The 18,175-nt window shown below is 40.0% G+C and overlaps 2 protein-coding genes across 2 annotated transcripts; both read left to right on the top strand.

Moving 5' to 3' along the window:
- The first annotated feature begins 185 nt into the window (after nt 1-185).
- Nucleotides 186-2,239, top strand: LOC129554842 (olfactory receptor 4X2-like). Its single transcript, XM_055424127.2, has 2 exons — nt 186-324; nt 1,272-2,239. Exon 2 carries the CDS (start codon nt 1,310-1,312, stop codon nt 2,237-2,239), a length of 930 nt encoding a protein of 309 aa, XP_055280102.2. The 5' UTR covers nt 186-324; nt 1,272-1,309.
- A 14,280-nt stretch (nt 2,240-16,519) lies between these two features.
- Nucleotides 16,520-17,452, top strand: LOC129554068 (olfactory receptor 4X1-like). The gene has a single exon (XM_055422715.2). The coding sequence runs from the start codon at nt 16,523-16,525 to the stop codon at nt 17,450-17,452; it is 930 nt and encodes a 309-aa protein (XP_055278690.2). The 5' UTR covers nt 16,520-16,522.
- Nucleotides 17,453-18,175: the final 723 nt, after the last annotated feature.

Genomic DNA, 18,175 nt, shown 5'->3' on the forward strand with positions numbered 1-18,175 from the left:
ATGAGGAAGGGGAAAGACATGGCTCTCTGGGGGCCAGTCGTCTCTCATTTGATCATCATGCCTTCCCCCTGGTATCCCTTAGCAGGGTGAATTCAAGGCTGAGCTGCCAGAATTCTTCTTTCCTGTGGAACATGGAGAGACAAGAGTTCTATGTTCTTCTTTTTAATCAGGTGGAGTAGACCCACGGGCTTAGTCTTAACATTCCCAAGCCGAAGGCTGGAAGGGGAACAGAATCTCCATCTGGCAGCTCCTGAGATGTATGAGCTCTGGTTGTGAGCTTGGCTTGACTGCGTTGAAACTGTATAACTCTGAAACCTGCACTAGGTGAGTGATGTTCTCGGGGCGTTATTTGCCTCTCTGTGATCAGAGCAGAAAAAAGATCTGGGGTGAGACATCAAAGGCACAGAAACTCTGGGGTGAGTTTTGTTTTGTGAGCATGTGATGGTTACAATTCCACTTTAAGAGTAAGGGGAATGCTACCAGGAAAGTTGTGGTGTTTTACAAAGTGCTCTCACGCTGGTCTGGTCTTTGCCTGAGGCAAGCATTGTGCTAGACATGGGATTCAGGGATGGAGAAGATGTGGTCTTGGTCCTTGGTGACCTTTGCTCTTTGAGTATTTGCTGAACATCTGTGATGTACCAAATACCGGGCTAAGAAGGCTCGGATGATCTGTATGCCCTGTTACTCCATCCTATGCACATTGAGTGAGTGTGATTTTCTACAGGTGCCTCAGTTAGCACTGGAGATAGAGTGGTAATAAGAACTAATCTCTGTTCTAGAAAGTTCAGACTGGTGGGGCAGATGGTCATGTAAAACAATTACAGTAAATTCAATGTGTGCGTGCATGCTAAGTCGCTTTAGTCATGTCTGACTCTTTGAGACCCCATGGACTGTCGCCCACCAGGCTCCTCTGTCCATGGGATTCTCCAGGCAAGAATACTGAAGTGGGTTGCCATGCCCTCCTCCAGGGGATCTTCTTGATCCCGGGATCGAACCCACGTCTCTTGCATCTCTCACGTTGGCAGGGTGATTCTTTACCATTAGTGCCTCCTGGGAAGCCCTACAATTCAATGTGCAAAGTGCTGTATTTCCAAAATGTTCTAAGAGAGGAGATCACTTCGCCTAGGGTTCTATGGATTGCAGAGATGGATTTCATATTTCTGAGAAGGTTCCAAGGTTGCAGAGTTTGAATGGTAGCATTTCAGGTACACAAGGGACTATTATATAATTCATTCCTTAAGGAAGGAGTCTTTTGTTTCATGTCATTTCAGATCACCCTTCCAAATTCCTGCCTCCTGGTGGCTCCGCCATGGCTAACATGCACAATGTGACAGAGTTCATTTTCCTGGGACTTTCTCCCTGTCAGAAGGTGCAGAAAGCCTGCTTTGTGATATTTCTGCTCCTGTACACAGCCATTGTGCTGGGGAATTTCCTCATTGCCCTCACGGTTATGAGCAGCAGAAGCCTTGGCTCCCCCATGTACTTCTTCCTGAGCTACCTGTCCTTTGTGGAGATCTGCTACGCCTCGACGACAGCCCCCAGACTCATCTCAGATCTGCTGGCTGAGAGGAAAGCCATATCTCTGTGGGGCTGCATGACGCAGGTTTTTTTTATTCACTTCTTTGGTGGCACTGAGATTTTCCTTCTCACTGTGATGGCCTATGACCGCTACGTGGCCATCTGCAAGCCCCTCAACTACACCACCATCGTGAATCGGCAGGCGTGTGCTTTCCTGATGGGAGCAGCATGGGTGGGGGGCTTTGTGCATTCCTTGGCCCAAATCCTTCTCGTCTTCCGTTTGCCCTTCTGTGGCCCCAATGTGATTGACCACTATTTCTGTGACGTGCTTCCCCTGCTCAGACTTGCTTGCTCTGACACGGTCCTCACTGGTCTTCTGATCGTTGCCAATGGGGGGACCCTGTCTGTGATCAGCTTCGTGATCCTGGTAGCCTCCTATGTGGTCATCTTGCTCCATCTGAGGACTCGGAGCTCCGTGGGGCGGCGCAAGGCCCTGTCCACCTGTGGGTCCCACCTCACTGTGGTCACCTTGTTCTTTGGGCCCTGCATCTTCATCTATCTGAGACCTTCTACCACCCTGTCTGCGGACAAGCTGGTGGCCGTGTTCTACACAGTGATCACCCCACTGCTCAACCCTGTCATCTACTCCCTGAGAAACGCTGAAGTGAAGAAGGCCATGAAGAGGCTGTGGGTCAGGACAGTGAAACTAGAAGAGAGGTAGAGGCTGAGCTTTGGTCTTGACCTATGGGTTTAGAATGATGCTACGACCTGCATTTAAAAATCCTGTTATAGAGGAAAATATAAAACAGAGAAATGCTCACAATAAACATTTTAATAAAAATGTGTATATTGTTGTATTCAATAAAAATGTAAAAGATTATGTCTAGGTAGATGTAAAGACTGGAAGGAAATCTACTCCATCTTTTCAGTAGTCAAAAAAAAAAAAAAATGATGCCTACTCCAAACTGAAGGGGCAGGATGGGATGATGTTCAGTTTGCAGGACTTGTTAGTTCTAGAGTATTCTAACTGGTTTCCATGCTCAACAACTTCATTATAATTGTAAAATATTTCATCTTATGGATATATACTGTTACTTAAGCCATTGTTTTGGTTAGAAGTTTAGATCATTTCTAATTTTTTAGTCATATAAGTAACACTGAGGGGAAAAATAATACTGAGGTCAGTATCCGTGAATAGAAATATTTTACTGTATTTTTTAAAGAAGCTCACTTGCTGTTCTGGTTGGGAGAATTCCATGGACTGTATAGTCCATGGGGTCGCAATGAGTTGGACACAACTGAGAGACTTTCACTTTCACTTGCTATAAATAACTTACTGTTTTAAAAGTTGTTGAAACCTTTAAGGCATCATGTTAAATTGAGGTTTAGAAATGCTGTAGTAACCTTCCTTGTGAAAGTAGTTGTGACAGAATTGAACATGATCACTTAACATTATCTTGATTTCACATAGTCTCAAAATATCTCCCCCAAACATATTTATTAGTTGCAAAAGTTACTTGCAAAAGTCTACAGTGGAGAAACCTGGAAGATACCCATTAAACAATTCCTCATAGTTAGCATCATCAGTAATGAAACTGGAGAGGCACACAGTATTATTACCGTGGTATTCCTACCACAATATGTAACCTGAGTCTAATCATGACAAAATATCATGGAAACCCCAATTAAGGAATATCCTGAAAAATTATTATCCTATGTTTTTGTAAAATACAGGACAAAAGAATTGAAGAATTTTTCTAGATTACAGAGATATGATAACCAAATGTAACCTGTGATCCCTGACTGGATCCTGTACTAGATGAAGGTCATTAGTGGATAAAAGTGCTGTAGATGAGGTATTTTTAATAATAAATTATCTCACAGTTAATTTCCTGATGTTGACGATTGTAATGTGTTTATGTCTTAGAAAGTCCTTGGATCAAGGAATTGCTCACTAAGATATGTAAAAGTAAATGAACAGTAGCATCAAATTTCTGACACATCAGAAAAAATTCTATCAATTGAGAGATTGAATGATAAAATGTGATAAAATATTGGGATACTTGGATCAAGCATATACAGGAATCCTTTGTATTATCACAACTGTTTTATAAGTCAGAAATTAAGGAAGTCCCCATAAAGAACTCACTGTTGCAGACTCAAGAGACGCCCGGCTCCGGCGGCGCAGACGCGGGAGACGCCCGGCTCCGGCGCAACCGACCACGTGCAGAATCGTGGCTGAGAGGAGCTGCCCCGCACCCAGGGTTAGGGCGGTGGCCGAGAGGAGCTGTACCACGTCCAGGAGGCGGTGGCTGCTTGGGCACCGGAGAGCCGAGAGGAGCTGATCCACGTTCAAAGCAGGAGGGGCGGCCTTGAAGAGATACCCCTCGTCCAAGGTAAGGTACAGTGGCTGCAGCTTGCTGGAGCAGCTGGGAAGAGATACTCCACGACCAAGTGGAATATAAGAATCCAGTGTTCTGGGGAGGAAGAAACAAGATGGCGGAGGGATAAGATGGCAAGACCACTTTCTCCCCCACAAATTCATCAAAAGAACATTTGAACGCGGAGTAAAGTCCACAAAACAACTTCTGACTACTGGCAGAGGACATCAGGCTCCCAGGAAAGCAGCCCATTGTCTTCTAAAGGAGAGAGAAGAAATCCAGCTCCACCCACCAGAACACTGACACATGCCTCCCTAACCAGGGAACCCGGACAAGTCACCCGTCCAAACCCACACACAGCTAAGAAACTACATGATAAAGAGAACTCCACAAACTGCGAGAAGAGGGAAAGGCCACCCCAAGCAAATCAATATAAGCAAGATGAAGAGGCAGAGAAATACCCAGCAAGTAAAGGAACAAGATAATTGCCCACCAACACAAACGAAGAAGATATAGGGAATTTACCTGATAAAGAATTTCAAATTTTGATGGTGAAAATGATTCAAAATCTTGAAAGCAAAATGGAGTTACAGATAAATAACCTGGAGAAAAGGATTGAGAAGACGGAAGAAAGATTTAATAAGGACTTAGAAGAAATAAAAAAGAATCAGTATACAATGAATAATGCAATAGATGAGATCAGAAACACTCTGGAGGGAACAAACAATAGAATAACAGAGACAGAAGACAGGATTAGCGAACTAGAAGATAGAATTGTAGAAATAAATGAAACAGAGAGGAAAAAAGAAAAACGAATTAAAAGAAATGAGGACAATATTAGAGACCTCTGGGACAATGTTAAACGCTCCAACATTCGAATCATAGGAGTCCCAGAAGAAGAAGACAAAAAGAAAGACCATGAGAGAATACTTGAGGAGATAATAGTTGAAAACTTCCCTAAAATAGGGAAAGAAATAATCACCCAAGTCCAAGAAGCCCAGAGAGTCCCCAACAGGATAAACCCAAGGCGAAATACTCCAAGACACATATTAATCAAATTAACAAAGATCAAACACAAAGAACAAATATTAAAAGCAGCAAGGAAAAAGCAGCAAATAACACATAAGGGGATTCCCATAAGGATAACAGCTGATCTTTCAACAGAAACTCTTCAGGCCAGAAGGGAGTAGCAAGACATACTTAAAGTGATGAAAGAAAATACCCTACAGCCCAGATTACTATACCCAGCAAGGATCTCATTCAAATATGAAGGAGAAATCAAAAGCTTTACAGACAAGCAAAAGCTGAGGGAATTCAGCATCACCAAACCAGCTCTCCAACAAATGCTAAAGGATCTTCTATAGACAGGAAACACAGAAAGAGTGTATAAACTTGAACCCAAAGCAATAAAGAAAATGGCTACGGGATCGTACTTATCAATAATTACCTTAAACGTAAATGGGTTGAAATTTTCAAAAAGGCTAGGAAACAATTCTCATAGCCATCAATAGTTCAGTGTTGAGTTCATGAATAGTTTTTAAAGTTTGGGACAAACTGTAGTATTTGCTATTTGAAGTACTATTTGTAATTGGCATATTACGACGTAACATTGGTCTTCATTTCCAACTTAAAATGCCTAAAAATGCCTAACAGGTTTTTAGATTTGTAAATTTTAGTTGAAATGTATTTTATGATGTTACTAAACCTGCAGAAATATTGAAATATTTCAGAGAACTTATTCACTGTACATTTAATTTATTTTATTTATAAAAGTTATGAACTGTAGAAAGTTTTACTTGTTGGGTCAAATGCTTGTTGCTTCAAATGCTTGTTGCATTTGAAGTGCTAGTTACAAGAAAATCAAATACCTTCAATGTATAAATGCTATTAAGTTTTTAAAGGACTCTGGAGTATAAGTAAGTTTGTTTAAAGAAATTTAGTCTATTCAACCTGAATCAGCTCTGTCAAACATTAATTAAAAGCCTCATTTAAAAATAAATAAATAAATAATGGTGGTGGGAGGGAGGGTTGGGAAGCTGGCTGGAGGTGGAGGTGGTGAAGTTTATAAATCTAATTAAAAATGAAGTTGCATTTCCATTTTCCAAAACCACCCATCCACCAGCGTACTGTGTCACTAGACATTATGTACGATTTTACTTTGCGACAGAAACCATTACATTTAAAAATTCATTACAGCAAGGTTAGTTAGACACATGATGGATGCAGCTTTAATCCTGCCATATATTATTACAGTTAAAATGTAAATGATGAAAAATATTTTGTGCTTATCAGCATTTATGTGGAAATGTGTTTTACAGTGATATATGGTGTTATATTTCTATTATTGTGATGAAAAAGAAAACAATACAAAAAGACGAAGTGTTTATTAAAACATGAAAAAAAAAAAGAAATAAATGGTTTTGCAGCACTGAAGAGATTATAGAAAGTAAATAAGCTAGATCAGATCTGTTTTATGTAGTAATTTTATAGTTTATTTTAATTACTTCAGTTGTAAAATATTGTTATACTGTTAATTAGTTTTGATTGTTCATATTAAACTATTGTAATGCAAATAAATAAATAAAAAAAATAGTTAAAATATTTTAAAAATTAAATAGTTTATTGTACAGCTTGCATTTTTAGGTTTTTTGGTAAATGAGGATAGTTTTAATTATTATTTAGCTTCGAGTCTTATTTACAAAGTTTTTAATGTTTAAAGTTTTACATTGTCACATAGTAATATTTATGAGTTTTGTCTTTTGTTTTTTTGCCTTGTGTCTGTTTAGATTATCTTACAAGATCAACTAGACATGTATTTAAAGAAATTAGCTAAGATTTTAATTTAACTTTTTGGAATGATAATATATCCTCAACATTAAAAACATCAACAAAATAAAAAGATAGCCAAGTGGAAAGCTTCATTCCATTCTCTTCCTCATTCCCACATTCCCACTAGATAAGCAATTTTCCTAGTTTTCTGTTTTTCTTTGGGGGCTTCTTTAAGCAAATACTATAATATATATACAATAAATGATTATAATTATATTATATTCTTAATATAATTAATGTAGTTAATAATTATAATTTATATAATAAATAATAACCACAATTATTATTTATATAATAAATAATTATTGGTTATATATATTATAATTATAATTGTATAATTATATCAATATATTATAAATATAATATAAATATATTTTTATATATTATATAAATATATATAATTATATATCCTTATTATATATTATATTAATTATAATAATCATTATATTAGTTATATATATTAATATAATTAATTATATCAATATAATACCAATATATAATATTGATATGATTAATTATATTTATTACTTATATTAATATATTATATATAATTATATAATATAAATATATTATTATATATTATAATATATGGTATAAAATATATATAATATATAATACATGTGTATATATTATATAAGTATTTATAAATATATTATTATATTTATATTATATATTATAAATATAATAATATTTATAATAATATTATTGTAATAATATATTAAAGAAACCATATACAAATATATATATAAAATGTAAAAAATAAATATATATACTATATAATATTCTTATAATTATATATATATAATTATGTAATCTACATATTATATATAATATTAAATATAGATATTTATTTAATATATATTACATAAAATATTGTTTATAATATATAATATACTATATTTTATTAAATATAATATATTATATGTAATATATAGCTGATTATATATATATCTATAATATAGAATATATTATATTATATATGTATATTCTAGTATTTGCTTAAAGAATCCCCAATGGAAAAAAAGAAAACTAAGAAAATTATTCATCTAGTGGGTATATATATATCTTTTATCTCTGCATTTTACACAGACATACTATGTAAGTGAATCTGAAATTTGCTTTATTACTTAATATGTCTTGGAGACATTTTTATGTTAGTACAAGGAAAACCTCCTCTTTCTTGTAGTTTTGCTGTGTTCATCGAATGGGTATATTGTCATTACTTGTTCAGTCTTCCACTGATAAATATTTGGATTGTTTTGAAGTGTTGAAGTGAATAACTTTGATTTAAATACGTGCAACTAAACTACGGTGTAGTTCTAGAAATAAAACTGCTTTAGATATTCCCAAACTGTCCTTCACCTATTTCTACTCTCACCAACAACTTTGTCTTTCTTGTAAAATGTTTTGCTGAAGTTTGAGATTTTGCTAATCCAATAATTGAAAAAATGGGAAGTAAAATAATTTTAATTTCTCTTATTTTGAATGAGGTTGAACATTTTTCATACACTTAAAAGACCTTTGGGGAACTCCCTGGCAGACCTGTGGTTAGGACTCCATGCTTTCATTGTGAGGAGCCTGGGTTCTATTTCTGGTTGGGGAACTAGGATCTCACAAGCTGCTTGGTGAGGCCAAAAAAGCTACTTGTATTGTCTGTATAAACCGTTTCTATAATTTCCCCATCCATATTTGGGTTGCGGTTCTTTTTATTAAGTTTGAAGACCTATTTAAATATAAATATTAGTTCTTTCTGGTATGAACTGGAGTGCATGCGTTTGTGCTAAGTCACTTCAGTCATGTCCGACTTTGTGTGACCCCATCGACTGTAGCCCACTAGGCTCCTCTGTCCATGCAACTCTCCAGGCAAGAATAATACTGGAGTGGGTTACCATCCTCCTCCAGAGGATTTTCCTGACCCAGGGATCGAACCTGCTTCTCCTGCGGCTCCTGCATTGCAGTCAGATTCTTTACCGCTGAGCCACTGGGGAAGCCCTTCACAATGTATACATATGTCAGAACATCACACTGTATGTCTTAAATACGTACCATTCCTACTTTTCAAGTTTATTTCAATTAAAGTAGAAAATTAAACTCAGTATTAACTCATGCTTATTTGCTTAGTTGTGTCTGACTCTCTGCGACCCCATGGACTGCAGCCCACCAGGCTCCTCTGTCCATGGGGATTCTCCAGGCAAGAATACTGGAGTGGGTTGCCTTGCCTTCCTCCAGGGGATCGTCCCCACCCAGGGATCGAGCCCAGGTCTCCCGCATTGCAGGAAGAGTCTTTACCAACTGAGCTACCAGTATTAACTCTCCCTGAGCAGATGGTGTGTGCACGTGTGTGTGTGTGTGTGTGTGTGTGTGTGTGTGTGTGCGTGCACGCATGCGCATGGGTCTCGGACTAAAGGGGTGAGGTAAGGCAGAAACGAAACTCTCTCTTCCCGCATCTTTGGCCACAGAAATGCACACCATGGACCACTGTTTATATCACTTCATTTCATTCCATCAGCCTATGTTATTCCTAGAAGTCCCTCCCAGGTTCTGGACGTAAAAAAGCTGTTAAACATAGAGTGGTTTTGCAACATTTGTTTGTTTTTCAGAGCTATAATGATGAGAAGTTAAGAAATCCTGAGCTTTTTATAGTAACCAATGCCATTTAGTTAAAAAAAAAAGTTATGGAGATAGGCATTGATGGAGAAAGGTTTAACATAGGTTCCTTGAAGTAGTGAGAAATCCTTTAAACATAGAGTTTCTGTTCTTGAAGTATTTAGGATGAGTTACAGGAAGAGGCCACACACATACACCACTGTTCCATAATTTATTTGGCCAAACATACAAAGCTCCGAAGAAGTAGCATGGCTGCAGACTGGGGGCATAGTCTAGTTCTATTTCCTTCTGGCCTCTTTGCTTCATAGTGAGGCACCAGCTGCTGGTGACATATTCTGTGTGGATGGGAGATGCTCCACCGAGTCATCTGACACAACGGGGAAATTCATTATTTATATAGGTCTGAACCATTCTCATCATCCTTCTGAACGCCAGTGACCTTATCTGTCAGGTGGGAATGCTAGTTTCTGCAGTAGAGTGTTATTGTGACTGTATGTGAGATGTTAGAGAAGCTGAAAGACACAAATGTACTGTGCTGTTACTCAAGAGACTCTGCCCAGAAGTTAGGGAAGTGTAGGCTTTTTGAAGCCCTTGCACATGAAAACCATGTGCTCACAGCAGTAAAATGCTTAGAACTTTAAGAATGAGTTGTAGTAGGACCTCTGTACTAGGAGTTAAGAAAAGAGTTTAACCATGCTATCAATGCACAGGGTGGCTTGGCACCGTGATTGTCCCTCTTTGACTGTTTGGGCATCTTTAAAATGAATGAGTTGGGCAAAATGATCCTGAAGGCCCTTCAGTGACTAGCATTCTGTGATTCAACTGTCACACATGGACTGTGTGCGCAAAGTGGTCCTGGCCTTCTTGGTTACAGTCTCCCTGGAGCTCACTGACTTCAGTGAGCTAGTGAGGGTGAGGCCAGAACCGGCTGGCAAAGAGCCTCTTGTGGATGTCTGGGGTGGGACAGAAGGGTGATGTGATACTGGATTCTCCTCCATCACTTGCTTGAAATGCAGATGGAAACCTCTAGGGGCCAGGACAAGAGGTTGTTAATTATACAGGGGCAAGTAGAAGTCCCAACATTGTAATTGGATTAATTAGAGATAAGTTCCTTAACCTCTGAAAGGAAACAATTGGGAAGTTGACTTTCGCAGTTCTCAGAAATTCCCCAGACAGGGGATGCCAGAAAAGTTCAGGGAATTCAATTCTCCTGTCTCAGTTTTCCATCTCATTCACTTAAATACATACAGTTCCACCCCCCAGCAAATATTTTTCTAAATCTTCATTTTACTGGGTTTTAGGATAGACTGATCTTGTTCTATTCCCCTATAAATTTCGTCATGAGAAAGTCATTAAGTGCTGGAACTGGCACATGAAATATTGGCATAGGTGGTGCCTTGTGAGTCCACTGAAGGTAAACATTATGTGGTGCTTTTTTGGGTAGAACAGATTCTGACTCAGGCAGGGTCTTCACACACATTGCACCATTCATTTCTGTTACTCTAGCTCCCATGTATTTCAATCACGGGCAGTCTTTGCCCACTTTTTCAGCAGATGGGTCACACTTTAGATATCATCCTATTAAAGTCTCTCCTGCCAACTTCAATGACAGGAGGAGAAAGACTCTGTAGCTTGACTTAGAGCAGATATTACAGTCACCCTCACCAGAACCACTTGTAAAATGGTCACTGTGGGGGTATTAAAGCTAGTTTTCATCTCTTCTGAGTCATGTAAGAATATCCTTTTGAAAAATTCAAGGGGGCTGGCTAAAACAGTTTCATGCCTGAAAGTCTCTGGTGAAAATGAAGGCATTAGCTTCTTTCAAACCTGGGGATAGAACTACACAGAAACCTAAATATTGCCGAGGACCAATCTTGGCCCAAGATTTCCAAGTTTTAGATCAGTGCAAGCGAACATACTTTAGTTATGTTACAGACACATATTTCCTTGTGTCTGTGAGATAAAAATCTCTGTCTGCCTGGAGTGACTTGTGCAAGTGAATCAGTTTTCTGACTACGGAAGCTTCAGAAGATAAAGTTAAGAATCAAGGCAATAAGCAATATTCAAGGTAAGCTTATTCACTTAATCTCTATAGGGGCATACTTTGGAATTATTTTCAAAAAGCTTACTTTTTATACTACATACCTTCATTATACTTATATGTATATATATATTTTTATAAGATACTTGCAATGATACCTTAGTTTTGAAATAGGTGTAGCAGCAGATGCCGAATTCAGGGGTCAAGCCTCCAATATTTATTAACTCTGCTGAGTTCCCTACCCTACGTGAGGTGTAACAGTAGAAGCCTGTAAAGATGGAAAACTGGAGCAGGAGCCCATTATTGTTCGCGTCGTTAGTGTTATGTTTTTTTGGAGCTTACTCTTTAGCTTTGCTTTGCCTTTTGTTATCAGCACGACTCTCTTCTCTTTCCATGCTCTCCATTCACTGTGGAAGCCTGCTGTCTGTGGGCACCAGTGGAGGACTCAGTGGATGAAATGTGTGAGGGAGAAAGGACTGGACAGGAAGCCGTGGAGACTGATCGGAGTCCAGGCTCTGCACCAGCCCACTGTGTGAGTCTGGGTCTTCTGTAAAAGAGGAATCCATGAGCTTCCTTCCAAACCTAACAGTTAGTTTTACTCAGTAAGGGACACCAGAGAGGAGAGGCTGGGCATCTGATTCCTCTGATGATAGTATATCTTTGGAGAAAAAGTAGGAGAAAATGAATACTGGAAAAGGCAGTCAGACCAATTTTTTAAAATTATATTTTACTTGTTGGACTTATTGAGGACTTAAGCCTGGAATACAGTTTCTCAGATAGCTCTGAGGGACTGTTCAGACCAATCTTATTTTTCAGAAGTCCCAGGACCTAGAGTTCTATGATAGGAAAATTATGATAAGAAATCATACATGAGGACGAGAATGAAGAAGTTTCACAGAAGTTGTTTATTGGGTCTAATCTATCTTAAGCTTCTGTGTTCATCCTTGTTTCAGTTTTCTTAATCATAAACCCTGGAAATGTGCAGTTACTTACTGACTGATAAGAGTACATTATCTTATCTTTCAGACTCTCTTCTTTGGTCTTGCCAGTTAAAATGTCAGAATTAAAATTAAAATTACCCCACAGGTAAAATTTCACTGCCACTGTCAATAATATACAGTCTGATGACCTCTTTATGCAATTCTTTTCAAATGTTTTCCATTTCTATTCAGAAGTTCAATAAAGGTCAACTTACTTTTTTCTCTTTCAATCTAAATACTTTAAAAATTTAATTTTTTAGAGAAAATTTAATTGCACCAAATATACATGCTATTCTGTTGACCTTCAATGACGTTAGACAGAAAAACAAAACTAATTTTTCTTTTTTATTTGAAAGCTAAAGTGGTCCTTACAAATCTTCTGAGAGAGTATCTCCCACTGACACCCCCAAACAAAGGCAATTATAGAAACAGGGAGCATTTACATTCAAAGCTAAATTTCACAGAAATAATTTGTGAAATTAATTATTTGTGAAAAAATCGTCCATTTCTAACACAGCCATTTTTGCCATGAGGGTGAAGCATGCCCACCTGTGATTCCTGTTCTTCACTGAAACGCCCTGAGGATGAAATATTGGCACACGGCAAGAGAGTCAGCTGGGTGCACAGAGGAGCCTGATGGGGCGGTGAGGGAAGGGCACACCAACGTGTATGGGTTTATGATGCCTATTTCATACATCAGGACACTGAGACTCAGAGAGGTCCAGTCCCTTGCTCTAGGCCACAAAGCTCAGTTTGAACAGAGATCTGTATTTTCCAAAATGCAGATGCTTCCACTATCTCTCTTACTCTTGAAGCGTGCCTAATATGAATGCATAGCAAGAGTGTCATATTGTGGACTTCCCACAGCTAGTGCTAGTTTTTCAATTACTCTGCAACCTTGGAAATGAACCAGGTGCCCTAGTACCTATAAGAGAGAAAAGGGAAAGGAAGTGGAAAGGACAAAGTTGCCAAGCTTCAACCTGTGTTCTTGGAGGTTGGTATGGGTAAGGGGAAATGGGAATCTCTTGGGTTTATCTGTCTCTGTCTCTCTCTCATCTCTGTCTATCTGTGGTAGAACACAAATAACATAAAATTTACCACTTTAACCTCTTTAGCTTTTAATTAACCACTTTAAATTTTATGTGCACGAGTGAAGTGAAGCCGCTCAGTCGTGTCCAGCTCTTTGCGACCCCATGGACTGTAGCCCACCAGGCTCCTCCGTCCATGTGATTCTCCAGACAAGAGTACTGGAGTGGGTTGCCATGTCCTCCTCCAGGATATCTTCCCAACCCAGAGATCGAACCCGAGTTTCCCGCATTGCAGGCAGATGCTTTACCATCTAAGCCACCAAGGAAGCATTTACATGCACAGTTCAGTGTATTAAAGAGCATACACACTGTTGTGCAATCATCACCATCATCCATCTCAGGAACGTCTTTCATTGTCACAAACTACTCTGTACATGCACTCACCAAGCACTAACTCCATGTACCCCCACCCCCAGCCTCTGGAAACCACCATTCTACTTTCTGTCTCTCTGAATTTTACTACCCTACAGATGTCATACAAGTGGTCTCATACAGTGGTTTTCTTTCTGGAACTGACTTAGCATGTCACTTAGCATACTCAGTCCTGTGTTATTCCATAGCCCACTATTCCATAAGCTAGTTCTAAGATGCTTAAGTCAGATCCCGAGGCTGCTGCAAGTCTATGCACACAAAGATGGGTGTTAGGCCTGCCTTCTGAAGTGGGGAACATTGAGTCCCCATCAGACTCTGCACTCATAGGGTGATACGGCAGAGTAAAAGCATAAATTAATTATACTCTGATCTGTCTAGTCAAGGCTATGGTTTTTCCCGTGGTCATGTATGGATGTGAGAGTTGGACTGTGAAGAAAGCTGATCGCCGAAGAATTGATGCTTCTGAACTGTGGTGCTGGAGAAGACTCTTGAGAGTCCCTTGGACTGCAAGGAGATCCAACCAGTCCCTTCTAAGGGAGATCGATCCTGGGTGTTCATTGGAAGGACTGATGCTAAAGCTGAAACTCCAATACTTTGGCAACCTCATGCGGAGAGTTGACTCACTGGAAAAGACTCTGATGCTGGGAAGGGTTGGGGGCAGGAGAAGGGGACGACAGAGAATGAGATGGCTGGATGGCATCACCGACTCTGTGGACATGAGTTTGAGAGAACTCCGGGAGTTGGTGATGGACAGGGAGGCCTGGCGTGCTGTGATTCATGGGGTCGCGGAGAGTCGGACACGACTGAGCGACTGAACTGAACTGAACTGATGCGCATTTCTCTAATAGTGATATTGAGCATCTTTTCATGTGACTCTTGACCATCTGTATGTCTTCTTTGAAAAAATATTTATTCAGGTCTTTTGCCAGTTTTTTTTTTTTGATATTGAGCTGCATGAGTTGTTTGTGTCGTTTGAAGATTAACCCTTCACCTGTTGCTTCATTTGCAAATATTTTCTCCCATTCTAAGGATTGTTTTTGTCTTGTTTATGGTTCCCTTTGCTGTATAAAAGCTTGGATTGCCTGGTGGCACAGACGGTAGAGAATCTGCCTGCAATGCAGGAGACCCAGGAAGATCCCCTGGAGAAGGAAATGGCAACCCACTCCAGTATTCTTGCCTGGGAAATCCCATGGACAGAGGAGCCTGGTGGGCTATAGTCCATGGGGTTGCAAAGAGTTGGACATGATGGACAGACTAATACTTTCACTTTGCTGTACAAAAGCTTTTAAGTTTAATTAGGTTCTATTTGCTTATTTTTGCTTTCATACAAACTAACACAACATTGTAAAGCAATTAAACTTCAATAAAAATTATATCTGATATTCTTATCAATTATCCTCTTATATAATTACTACTTAAAACTTGTGAGCTCTTTCAATTCTGAAAACAGCACCATGGAAAAGGTATTGTTTTTCTGTTTTCCAGATGAAATTTATCAGCATGGAGGAAAACTGTTGACTTGTTTAATATCACAGAGCTACTAAATAGCTGTGCTGGAATTGAAAACTCATCTCCTGACCCCAAGCCCTGTGTTTCTGTCACTGGATCAACACACAGATGCTAAACTGGACTGCAGGATGGTTGTGAAGTGTGTGAATATGGTCTTAGGATGCCTTTAGGTTTGCTTGAAGGAATGACAGCTTCAGAAATGTGATTATGGGTTTTCTGTGTCTGGTCACCCTTTGTCAGTTTGCAGAGCCCTCTAAAGACTTACTCACATTTCCATAGCCACCTCCAAGGACAGCGGATGAAGCAGGGTGACCGTCTCTTCCCTTTCAGCCTCTCTCCTATGTGTTTTAGGGAGCCAACCTGCAATTCAATAACTACAGGGTAATTGAGGTTGAGAATATCTAGTAGCCATTGCAAAAGTTGCTTCCATGTTATCGTGTATAGCAGTACTGACTGAAACTCTTATTATGGATCCAAATATAAAGTGCACACTTCAGGAGTAGAATATGTAGTAGCTGCTGCTGCTAAGTCACTTCAGTCGTGTCCGACTCTGTGTGACCCCATAGACGGAAGCCCACCAGGCTCCCCTGTCCCTGGGATTCTCCAGGCAAGAACACTGGAGTGGGTTGCCATTTCCTTCTCCAATGTGTGAAAGTGAAAATTGAAAGTGAAGTCGCTCAGTCGTGTCCGACCGATAGCGACACCATGGACTGCAGCCTACCACGCTCCTCCATCCATGGGGTTTTCTAGGCAAGAGTACTGCAGTGGCTTGCCATTGCCTTCTCCGAAAATGTAGTAGCAGCAGCTACATTTTGAGAGATGCAGACCTCAGTTTAAAGATGAGCTGTGTGCCATTGAATTGGTGACTGAATTTCTCTGAGCTTCGATTTTTGTGTGTGAAATATTCTCTTATTTCCGCGTGAAGATTCATTAGTTAATGATGTGACTAAATCAGAGAAAACACTTCAAAGAAGCATTATACAAGCTCAGCTCCTGCTTTGGAAATAATATCAAGCTTTTATGACCATTGTCTTGTCCATTTGTCTCAAGAGCATGTTTTGGAGAAGCTCAAGGCAGAGGGGATTAAGAGGAAGTAGAAGGTCAGTTTTCCTCAAGGTCTTAAAAGGATGCTCCTAACTATTGAAGAGACATCTTTGGCTTCTGTGATTTCAGGCGTCAGCTCCTGAGCTTTAGAACATGGCTGCTACAAGCAATGTGACTGAGATCATTTTCTTGGGATTCTCCCAGAACCGGGATGCCCAGAAGGTCATTTCTGTGCTGTTTCTCCTCTTGTACGTGGCTATCCTGTTGGGTAATGGCCTCATTGTGGTGACCATCATGGCTGGCAAAGGGCTCACCTCCCCCATGTATTTATTCCTCAGCTACTTGTCCTTTGTAGAGATCTGCTATTGTTCTGTCACAGCCCCCAAACTCATCCTGGACTCTTTTATGGAGAGGAAAGTCATTTCCCTCAAGGGCTGCATCACACAGATATTTTTCCTCCATTTCTTTGGTGGCACCGAGATCTTTCTCCTGACAGTGATGGCCTACGACCGCTACGTGGCCATCTGCAAGCCCCTGCACTACACGGTCGTCATGAACCGAAGGGTATGTGGCCTCCTGGTGGGGGTGGCGTGGGGTGGCGGCTTGCTGCATTCGGTCGGGCAAACCTTCCTCATTTTCCAGCTGCCCTTTTGTGGTCCCAAGGTCCTTGACCACTACTTCTGTGATGTCCACCCAGTGCTGAAGCTGGCCTGCTCTGACACCTTCCTCGTCGGCGTGCTAATTGTTGCCAATGGTGGCTCCATCTCAGTGGTCAGCTTCACTGGGCTGCTTGCTTCCTACTTGGTCATCCTGCGCTCCCTGAGGACCCAGACCTCAGAAGGCTGGCGCAAGGCCCTCTCCACCTGCGCCTCTCACCTTGCGGTCGTGGCCCTGTTCTTTGTCCCCTGTTCCTTTGTCTACATGAGGCCCTGTGTCACCCTCCCTGCAGACAAAATAGTCACCGTGTTTTACACAGTGGTCACACCTCTCTTAAACCCCGTAATTTACTCATTCAGAAATGCTGAAGTGAAAAACGCCCTGAGGAGACTGATGGGGTGGAAAGGGAGTTGGGACGAGAAATAGATGATTCCATCAGGGAAAAATGGGGAGCAAGGCATAGGAAATTGGGGTACCGAGATTTCACTGTCTACGTTTAACTGACCTGGAGATCTTGGCCCAGCCACCATCTTTTTTTTTAGCATATAATTTCTTGTTTCTTGTTCCTTCCTTCCTTGCTTTTCTATTCTTCAAATTCTTCTCCTATTTAGGTTATTACAGAATACAGAACTAAATTCCTGTGCTGTACAGTAGGTTCTTGTTGGTTATCTATTTTAAATATAGCAGTGTTTATATGTCCATCCCAAACCCACTCTTCCCCACTGGTAACCATAAATTCATTCTCTAAGTCTGTAAGTCTGTTTTTTAATCAAGTTTATTTGTACTATTTTTAAAAAAAATATTCTGCATGTAAGTGATATAATTCACAGAAGGCATTGGCAACCCACTCCAGTACTCTTGCCTGGGAAATACAAGGGCAGAGGAGCCTGGTAGGCTGCAGTCCATGGGGTCGCAAAGAGTCAGACACAACTGAATGACTTCACTTTCACTTTTCACTTTCCTGCATTGGAGAAGGAAATGGCAACTCACTCCAGTGTTCTTGCCTGGAGAATCCCAGGGACGGGAGCCTGGTGGGCTGCCGTCTATGGGGTTGCACAGAGTTAGACATGACTGATGTGACTTAGCAGCAGCAGCAAGTGATATTATATGATACTTGTGTTTTTCCGTCTGACTTACTTCACTTAGTAT

Source organism: Moschus berezovskii, chromosome 14 (genome assembly GCF_049115385.1).
Source record: "Moschus berezovskii isolate FMDL1 chromosome 14, NW_MosBer_1.0, whole genome shotgun sequence".
NCBI classification, from domain to species: Eukaryota; Metazoa; Chordata; class Mammalia; order Artiodactyla; family Moschidae; genus Moschus; species Moschus berezovskii.

Coding starts and splice junctions, on each gene's coding strand:
- LOC129554842 (XM_055424127.2), top strand. CDS start 1,310: ATGGCTAACATGCACAATGTGACAGAGTTCATTTTCCTGGGACTTTCT.
- LOC129554068 (XM_055422715.2), top strand. CDS start 16,523: ATGGCTGCTACAAGCAATGTGACTGAGATCATTTTCTTGGGATTCTCC.